A 10,100-nucleotide genomic window follows, 5' to 3' on the forward strand; every position below is an offset into this window, starting at 1 on the left:
ATTTTTAAAATTTAAACAACCGTAAGTGTGGATTCAAAACTTGTAGAAAGTGTTCAGTTTTAATTTTAGTTGTCTGATAAAACAAAACAATTTTGTGTAAATTTGCTTAATGTAAACAAATATAGCATCTTACTTTGGTTGAATCCTAAGATGTTTTCTTAAAAGTAATAACAAGTTTGAGTTCTATCTGGTTCCTTTTTACACATTTTCTTTCTTTCTTGCTTCTTATGGATCAAATGAAAGGACTTTATCTTTTTTAGGTTCTTGATGGTTATCATGCATAGTCTTCAGTGATGAGTTATAACATCATATATGTGGACGATGATGGAGTTGAAGAAACAATGGACGAAAGCTTTATTCGCATCCCTGATGATATGGTAATTCCATACACTGATAAAGAAAAATCATTTGATTCTTTGATTGATGCAGTGTTTCCCTCCTTGGAATTCAATAGGTCTGAATCAGATTATATCATATCGCGGGCAATATTATCCACAAAAAACGATAGTGTCGATACAATTAACGATTACATGATCGATCGATTTCTTGGAGAATAGAGAATTTATTATAGTGTCGATGAAGCCATAGATGATAAAAATGGCTTCTATCCGTTGGAATTATTTAACTCGATCAGTGTTAGTGGTTTACCTCCGTGTTACCTTCGATTAAAAGTTGAGTGCCCGATAATACTGTTACGGAATATTGACCCAACAAATGGATTGTGTAATGACACCCGATTAATATTCAAAAGCTTTCAACAAAATGTCATTCATGCAAAAATAGCTGTTGGTCAACATGCTGGAAAAAAGATATTTTTGCCTAAGATTCCTTTATGTCCATCTGATGATGACATGTTTCCATTCAAGCTGAAAAGGAAACAATTTCCTATTCGAATGTGCGTTGCAATGACAATCTATAAAGCTAAGAGACAAACAATTCCAAATGTAGGTATCTATCTTCCAGACCCAATATTCTCACATGGACAACTTTATGTTGCATTGTCTAGAGGGGTTTCACGTTGCAATACAAAAGTATTAGTGAAGCCTAACGAAAATTTAAAAGGTGATGAAGTTTATACAACAAATGTGGTGTATAAAGAAGTATTGCACGAATAATAATGTATAATCAGTCATGTGTTATTACACATTTTCATATTTTGTGTATTCTTATATAATTCTATTATTTTTGTTTGAACAACTTAAACGTTTCATATTTTGTGCCGTCTTGATCGGTTTCTTTTTATCGGTTTGATGTATCATGTAACAAATAACACCATAGTTTGATTATATTGTCTTCGAGATGTACTTTTTTTGGAACATAACATTTTTGTAAAGGAAAATACCAAAAAAAGGTGTTTTGGTGCCTACCTTCTCAAATGTCCCAAATGGAATATAGTTTTGCACCGATTTGGTCAGTTTGCGCCGTTTTAGAATTTCAGATGCGCGCCCAGTCAGTCTCAATCCTGTCTTTCTGATGATTTTCAAATTTCACCACCGGAAAATATTGATCGATCTTGTAAGGCTTCACACACCAATTCTAATTTACACTTATTGTATTTCCGTCATTGAGTTCGTTTTCGTTTTGCCAAGTCTCCTCTCTGTTTTAATCCATTTTACTCCTTTGATATTCTTTACTACTTTCGAAACCTACATGAACCCTATAAATTCTAAAACGGACATCGAGCCCAACTCAGTTAGGCATCCGACTTCGTTGACTGTATTTGCCTAAATTTCCTATCAAATCGTCAACCTTTTCAGTTATTCAGTTGATGCAGATGCTTGTTTTTGTTGTTTTTTCATCCTTACCCATCAAACGAACAGCCTATCTCAAATTGGCCCCAACATACATTGTAGCCCTAAACGGAATAGAGTCACGAAAGTGGAAGTTGCTTCTTTATCAGGAGTATAAAGAGACCTTAACGAAAGCTGTTGGGGTAATTTATTTTGCTACAAACTGTAAAAGTTGCAATAACAACAATTAACAAGTTTACTTGTGATTTTTGGTACAAACAATCAAGTTCACTGGTGATTGTCATGATTAGCCTTTTACTTTCCAAACACTCTATTAAATTTGAGTTTCATACAGTTTCTCTTGGATGCAGCTACTGTATATATATATATGCATTGCCATGGATGGGAACAATTTAGCTTCTGATCAAGTGATTGCTGAACTCATGGGCATGGGGTTTCAGATTTCAGAGGCTACAAAAGCCATCAAAGAAGTGGGTCCATCTTTAAACAATGCAATTGATTTCATTTTAAATGCTAGCAGTAGAAATCAAGAAGGCACATCAAATGATTCTAACAAGAAAGTTACTAGGAAAAAAGACTTATCTGCCCCTGGAAAACAGTCGGGTGGGCGAATGCGTCAGTTAAGCATCATGGATCATCTGCAATCTGCAGGAAAACCAAAAGTTAACAAGACATCTCTTGAATCTGAAACATCATTCTCAAGAACAAAGGTCTTGTCTTTTCATGGAGAAGGGTGTGAAGCCATTCAACAGCCCATTTATTCATCATACTCCAAAGAAGAAGATGTTGGAGAAGATTGGGAACTTAAAGCTAATGCATTGCTGCAGAAGCATTTCGGTTACTCATCCTTAAAGAGATTCCAGAAGGAAGCCTTGGCAGCTTGGATGGCCCACAAAGATTGCCTTGTTCTTGCTGCAACAGGATCAGGTAAAAAAAGACTTGAATACCCTCATCCCTATAATTGAAAATAGTCTTAGAGAAAGTCCCAAGTTCTTTCACTACCTTTCTTTTTGGAGAATTATTGTCTCATCTTTAGTTCTTTCGTAGGGAAATCTTTATGTTTTCAAATTCCAGCATTATTAACTGGGAAGGTTGTGGTGGTGATATCACCCTTGATAAGTTTGATGCATGATCAGTGCTTGAAACTATCAAAACATGGTGTGTCAGCCTGTTTCCTTGGATCTGGACAGATTGATCACACTGTTGAGGAGAAATCAATGAGAGGGATGTATGAAATCATTTATGTATGCCCTGAGACAATCTTGAGGTTAATGATTTGTTAAGTTTTCTATGTTTAATGGATCCCTGTTTTTAAGTATTTCAGGCGAATAAAATCCTAAACATTCTCTTGCAGATTGATAAAACCACTTCAAATCCTTGCAGAAAGACGTGGGATTGCTTTATTTGCAATTGATGAAGTTCACTGTGTCTCCAAATGGGGTCATGATTTTCGACCTGACTACAGGTTTCCTTTTTTACCCTTTGATTCAAGGATTGGTAATGTTGTGACTTTAGAATATATATACATATTTTTTTGACATTTCAGGCGAATGTCTGCACTTAGAGAGAACTTTAGTGCCAAAAAGTTGGATTTCTTGAAGTTTGATATACCAATAATGGCATTAACTGCTACAGCCACCACTTTAGTTTGTGAAGATATTCTCAACTCATTGAAAATGTCAAAGGATCCAAAGATTGTTCTCACATCCTTTTTCCGCCCGAATCTTCGTTTTTCAGTTACTTCTTTCTCTTTTTTTCTCATATGAGGAGGGCATTTTCGTCTTTTACACAGACGAGAGATTGAGAGTGAGTCCCGATTTAATCTTGGGTATTGTATTTGTAGGTGAAGCATAGTAAAACATGTTCATCTTCATATGAGAAGGACTTCCATGACTTGATTGAAACATACACAAGAAACCAAAAACACAGTAAAAAGAATATCTTAATCTCACCTGCAAGCTGCAGTTCAGTTGGCACAACCAGTCAAGATGAAACAAACAAGAACTGGTTGGATTGTACAGAGGAAAGGGCTTCTTCTGAAACTGATGATGATGATGATGATGTTGATATATCTCTGCCAAATAAAAGTTTAAAGAGAAAAGAACTTTCGGTTGAATATCTTGAAGATGAATGTGACCTACTCCTGGATGCTGATGACTTGGATGGTAGCTTTTTTTTTTTTTTTTTTTTTGCCTATTTGATGCATGACATGACGGGAATCAGAAGTTGCATTTTTACCCTTAGTGTTAAACATACTTTTCCTGAAAAATTAGATAAAAGCCACTATATTTTGGCCTACTTTTTCTTGTGATTACATATTCATTCATTTCATAACCAGAATTACTGCAGTTACCTGTGGAGAATTCAATGGAAGGTCATCCCCAAGTGTTTGTGGCATACAAGGGAAGAAGACAGAAGTTGAGCAAGGGTCAACAATCATATATGTCCCAACTAGGAAAGATACATTAACCGTAGCTAAGTATCTCTGTAGATTTGGTGTAAAAGCTGCTGCTTATCATGCAAAGGTATATTTTTGTACTTCTTTGTCTTATCATATTTTGAAGCATCTTACTTATTACAACATTGTAGTTTCAGTTTTTTTTTCTCATTAAGGCATTGTACCTTGAAAAATTCAACCAATTATAGCATTGTATGTTCAATTTTTTTTCCTATACTTTGAAAACTATCCAATTATAGCAGTGAAATTTGCTTTGTGTATGGATGACATTGTTATAACTTATAATTGAGAAGATTTTTCAAAGTACTGACTTAATAATAGGAAAAATGAAAGTACTTTGCTATAAAAAACAAACCAATGAAAGTACATTGTTATTGTTTGCATTTAACCATTTTACTTATTGTGACATAGTTTCTTTTCTCTGCTCTTATCAGCTACCAAAATCACATTTAAGACAAGTGCACATGGAATTTCATGAAAATGCTGTACAGGTATGTATCATAAAACTTATTGAAGTATTTGGAAAAGCTCCCAATCATTTATCACCCACAAATATAATGAATTGACATGAAAAGGAAAATGTTTTCAAAATTCAACTTCTTTTTTGAATTTTTCATTCAGGTTGTTGTTGCAACGATTGCTTTTGGTATGGGTATTGACAAACTAAATGTAAGAAGAATTATACACTATGGTTGGCCTCAGGTATCTTCTTGAAACCCTTAAAAATGCTGTAATCACTTTTTAGGGCTAAAATCAATATAGTTTTTTCATATCTTTCTGTATTGTGGCCTTCTACTTTCATTTCTACAACATTCTACTTTTAACTTTTTTGTCTTGTTGAGGCATTGAAATTAGAATTAGGTTTCTTTAATAAACAAATCAATACAAATACATTACCCTTACTTTTCATACATGCTTTTCATGTACAGAGTTTGGAAGCATATTATCAAGAAGCAGGTAGAGCTGGAAGAGATGGAAAATTGGCAGATTGTGGTGAGTGACTTTTTGTTTTAAGTCATTTAATTATCATGGTTTACCTTAAAAAGAGTTAAAAGTTCCAATATTAACTTTTAGGTCACTCTATTTGATGATTTCAAAGATTTAATCTGTGGTTTATATATAATTATTTGACAATCACAGTTAATTATCTATACTATAACTATCTTATAGCTTTCTGTGTTTTGTTGAATAGTTCTATATGCAAATTTATCAAGAATGCCATCCCTTCTTCCAAACAAAAGAAGTGAAGAACAAACTAAACAAGCATATAAGATGTTATCTGATTGCTTCAGGTTGACCTTCAATATTATCCTTTTCAAGATCTCCATTTTTTATTATAAAATCTCTTTACATTATACTTCATGATTCCCTTTTTATGCTTTTGTAGATATGCTATGAGTACATATAAATGTCGAGCCCAAATGCTAGTACAATATTTTGGGGAGGATTTTAGCCATGAAACTTGTCATTTGTATGTCAAATTCTTTGTTATTAAAATTCTTTTTCCTATTTGTGCCTTTTCATTAAAAAAAAAATCATTGGTTTTTCTCAGGTGTGATATTTGTGTTAAGGGACCTCCAGAGAAGCAAGATTTGAAAGATGAAGCTCGAGTTCTTATGGGGATCATTGCTGCTCATTATGTGAGTAATTAATAATTAATAATAATAAAAAAGAACAGAATTGAATTCATTAATTATAATAATAGTAATTAGTTTTCTAGTTTTTGTATGAAAAAATGTATGTATTAAAATCCAGGAAAAAAGAAGTCATGTAGAGGGGTCTTATGATGATGACGATGATTATAAGCACAATAGAAGGCAAATGTGGATGGAAATGGAAAATGTCAGGATGATTGTTAGTAAAATCCGGGAACAGGTAATCTAATTGTATTTGAAATCATGATCATAGTTTTTTTTATTTTTTTTATTTTTTTTTTACAAATTTGCCCTTGCTAAAATTATCTATGTGCATAATAGAATCCACAACATGCTACTACTGATCTGTTATGGTGGAGAGGTCTGATTCGTATTCTAGAAGACAAAGGGTATCTTAGAGAAGGGGATGAGAAGGTAGTATTTTGAACTATGTTTGATTTTTAGGATAATGATTTATGTAATCATCTACTAGTCTACATATTTAAAATTGTACTTTTTTTTTTTTGGTATACAGAGACATGTTCAGATAAAATTTCCAGAACCAACTAAACATGGGCTGGAATTTTTGAGGAGCAAATCAGAGGAACCATTTTATGTTTGGCCTGAAGCAGATATGTTGCTGTCCCAAACTATGATGCCCAAATCTTACTCATCTTTTGCAGAATGGGGAAAAGGTTGGGCGGATCCCGAGATTCGTAAGCAGAGGTTAGGAAAAAATCGACCATGGAAACAACCACGCCAAAAGAAGAAACGAAAACAATGCCATTTGGATACAGGAACAGTTCGAGGCAGGTTAGCTGCAAAGCTTTCCAAATAAAATCACAATTGAACTTAACTTCGGATGGGTTTTTGTAAGGTTATCCATTCTTGCATTATGATGGTAGGCAATAATGTTTGCCAGTTTTAGTCTTTATGAAACTGGTATTCTGTCAGGATTTATTGACTTATGTCAATAGCATGTTGAATCCATTCCATGCCCATCTTCGTTCATGACAGGGATGTTTTTGGATCATGAACTTGGAAGGCTACAAGCACTTCCCCACGTCTGATATTTACATATTATAAAAACGAGTTTTGTTTAGTTAAAACATGTTACTTGTTCTCTTGAAAATACCATTCAATTAGCAAATTTTATGAACTCTTATAAAAGCCAATGTTGTTTGTTGACTTTTAACGATGTTAAGTTTCTCAATTTTAATCAAATATAAAACAAAGAAACATTTAGACAAACATTTAAGAGAAATTGAGTAATCTAACCCTTATAAACAACCATTCTAATAAAAATAACCAACAATTTTTTTTTTGGAAAAATGATTACTTGATCCGAAATAGCATATTCCGGTGCACGATGTGTTTCCGAGGTGTGCTCCGGAATACGATATTCCGAAGTATTTATGATATTGTTCCGGAGTGATTGCCCATTCACAATAATCATCACAACTAAATAAATGGGTCGGCCTTGGTGCCTTCGACCCATTGGTATGGTGAGGAGACTTACCTCACACTGCCGAAGTCCCGCGGATAAAACTCTAGCTGCTGGTTGACAGATTCCCGAACTGTCAACATCAAAACAACACCCAATTAATAATTGGGTTCCAATACATAACCATAAGTCAATGCTTGGGGTAAAAAGACTATTTTACCCTTAACCTAACTTGGTCTAAAACCAAAGTCCAAACACACACTCTGAAAGCCCAAAAGCCCAATAATCAACCAAGGCCTAACATATGGAAAATTGGGCCCATATCTCTACATGGTCTTACCCTAAGGCCCAACCATTTATTCTAATCCAAACATTTGGCTTTCCAATGGTCCAACATCTCATAATCATCAAGGCCCAGTTATGGCCCATCTATGGCCCAATTTTCCAAATTGGGCCTAAACCCCTCGCATGGGCCTTACCCTTAAGCCCATCCAAATATTCTAGTCCATATACTTGTACTTGGATCGCCCATCAATAGACCAATCACCAAAGTCCAACACAAAGGTCCAACTCAAGACCCAAAAAAAATTAGGGTTTTCACATAAAATGACGATTAGGGTTAAGTGTTCTTACTTAACCCATTAAGGACTTAATCCATTAAGTCCATTACTCCACTAGGCCAACATACAATGTAATCGGGCTTGAGTCATAACTTCACTCCAATGGTCCAAAACGCGGGTCCCGATAATTCCAAACTAACATATTCACAATTAGGGTTTTCTAAACCCTAATTAGGGCTTCTAACCCAACTACACGCAAAAAAAGTTCCAAATTAGGTTTTTAGATTAATTAGGGTTTCATTAGGTCAATTAGGGTTCCATTAGGCCGGACACCACCCATTGCCACCTCGGCGGTGGTAGTCTGCGACGGCTCACGGCGGCAGCCACCACCTCACGGTGGTCGTGGTTATGATATTATGCCAAAACACATCAAAATATCCTGAATAACAGTCCAATTCACACCCAAGCGTACACAGCCACCCAAGGTGGCGGCTGGTGGCGTAAGGTGTCAACCACCACCTCACGGTGTTGGTGGTGGGGTTTTTTCTTCGGATCTCCGGCCAAGAAACGCTCCTAAAACCCCTTACTATTAAACACACACACAATCACTATATATCACACAACCACCACCACACGGTGGCTGGTGGTGGAAGAACGGTTGTACACGGTGGCAGCCACCATGGTCGGCTGCCATGGTGGTTGTTCTCGGTTTTCAGGCCAAACAAACACGCCCACATGAACAACAATGCAGTAGAACACACATACATGTGACTCACATGCCGAGATGTACACCACAACCTCCCTCGGAGTGGTGAGTGTTGATCGGAGCGGCTAACAAGAACCATATGGGTGGCGGCGGACATTCCAGTTGAGGCATAGCACAGAAGAATGGAGAGAAGGGCTGTGGCTGAGAACGTTAGCAGCCGCAGCAGCAGAAGGACGCCCATTCGCTATCCTCGTCATCGCCGGTAGCGTGAGAAATGGGACGCTGAATGACAGCTCACCTCGGTGGCAAAGGCATCGGCCTAGAATGGTAGTGCCTGGCGGTCTTGCTTGATCGGAAACGAGAATGAAGTATGGTGCGGCTGGAGATTCACGAACAGCGGCGGTTGAAGAGATGGAGGCAGAAGGTGGCGGCCATGAATAGTTAGGGTTAGGGTTAGGCAACGAGGGAAGGAACACTTGGTATATCCCGTGTTCTTTCCAAACTTGTGTGCCATTTGCCAACTCCAGTCCCTCCTCACGAGATTTGTTTTCAATTTAAGTCCCAATAATTACCATGCAGCCCCTCTCTTCAAGATCTTTTTCAAATTAAATCTAGAATTTACCCTTTAGTCCCTGCCTCCAAGAATCCTTTTCATAATAAGTCCATAATTTACTAAACACACCCTGACTTCTAGAATCGTTTTCAAATTACATCCATAATTTATTAAACAACCCTCAACCTTCAAAATTCTTTACAAACTAATCCGGAAATTACGTTTTTGTGACAACCCGAAATTTCTATCTTGTAAAGCCATTCAATTCAATCAAAAGTCAGACTTGTCTCTGCTATCTTTTAGCTTTGTTAAGGGTCTGTTTGAGTGTTCTAAGCCTAGTACCTTCAAGTTTGGGTGTTAGGAAGTATATGCTAGAGTTCATTGTGCAACATTCAAGCCGGAAAACTCCATCACATGGAGTTTACGGCCGTAAACTAGAGCTTACGGTCGTAAGCTCTTGTTTGGCCGTGAACTAGCCTCTTAAGTATGACATTCCTTCATTTTTCTTCATTTCTCACAACTCCAAGTCAAGAACACTCAATTCTCTCTCAAGTATCATCAAGACCACTTCTATTTTTCGCAAAAGTTGTAAGTGATTCTTTCTTTATTTGTTGATATCCTTCTTGATCTAGTAAAACCCCATGATTTCATCCGTTAATTCATCTCTTTTTGGGGTTAGATCTTCAAGAACACCACGAACACCAAGAACACCAAGAACACCAAGAACACACACTAGTTCTTTAGGCCGCAATCACCTATTTTAGCTTCCAAATCGTAAGTATCCTTTCCAAATACTAGTTATCTATTAGAAGCTCTTGATTTGCATCCAAGAAACAACCATTTTAGCAAGAACATCAAGAGTTTACGGCCGTAAACCCTTGCATGGCCGTAAACCCTTCTTGATTTATGACATGGCCGTGAACCCTTTCACATCTTAGCCGTAAACCCTAGCTATTTCATGTGTTGGCCGTAAACTCATTGGCCGTGAGCACAT

At 36.4% G+C, this 10,100-nt stretch overlaps 2 protein-coding genes across 4 annotated transcripts; both read left to right on the forward strand.

Annotated features, from left to right (window-relative positions):
• Positions 1 to 293: 293 nt before the first annotated feature.
• On the forward strand, positions 294 to 1,115 carry LOC145140690 (uncharacterized). Its single transcript, XM_079074096.1, has 2 exons — positions 294 to 482; positions 558 to 1,115. Exons 1-2 carry the CDS (start codon positions 294 to 296, stop codon positions 1,113 to 1,115), a joined length of 747 nt encoding a protein of 248 aa, XP_078930222.1.
• A 224-nt stretch (positions 1,116 to 1,339) lies between these two features.
• RECQSIM (RECQ helicase SIM) lies at positions 1,340 to 6,952 on the forward strand. 3 transcript variants are annotated; one of them, XM_079071848.1, is made up of 17 exons: positions 1,345 to 1,515; positions 1,821 to 1,933; positions 2,102 to 2,678; positions 2,799 to 3,018; positions 3,106 to 3,216; positions 3,298 to 3,487; positions 3,595 to 3,916; positions 4,101 to 4,276; positions 4,644 to 4,700; positions 4,831 to 4,911; positions 5,139 to 5,202; positions 5,402 to 5,501; positions 5,597 to 5,680; positions 5,762 to 5,849; positions 5,965 to 6,084; positions 6,186 to 6,278; positions 6,379 to 6,952. In XM_079071848.1, exons 3-17 carry the CDS (start codon positions 2,129 to 2,131, stop codon positions 6,679 to 6,681), a joined length of 2,559 nt encoding a protein of 852 aa, XP_078927974.1. In that variant the 5' UTR covers positions 1,345 to 1,515; positions 1,821 to 1,933; positions 2,102 to 2,128; the 3' UTR covers positions 6,682 to 6,952. The 3 variants fall into 3 exon arrangements, with proteins under 3 accessions (XP_078927973.1, XP_078927972.1, XP_078927974.1); XM_079071847.1 differs by lacking the exon at positions 1,821 to 1,933 and having other exon boundaries at positions 1,340 to 1,515; XM_079071846.1 differs by having other exon boundaries at positions 1,343 to 1,933.
• Positions 6,953 to 10,100: the final 3,148 nt, after the last annotated feature.

Source organism: Lactuca virosa, chromosome 9 (assembly GCF_052849685.1).
Source record: "Lactuca virosa cultivar CGN04683 chromosome 9, Lactuca_virosa_CGN04683_v6, whole genome shotgun sequence".
NCBI lineage: Eukaryota > Viridiplantae > Streptophyta > Magnoliopsida > Asterales > Asteraceae > Lactuca > Lactuca virosa.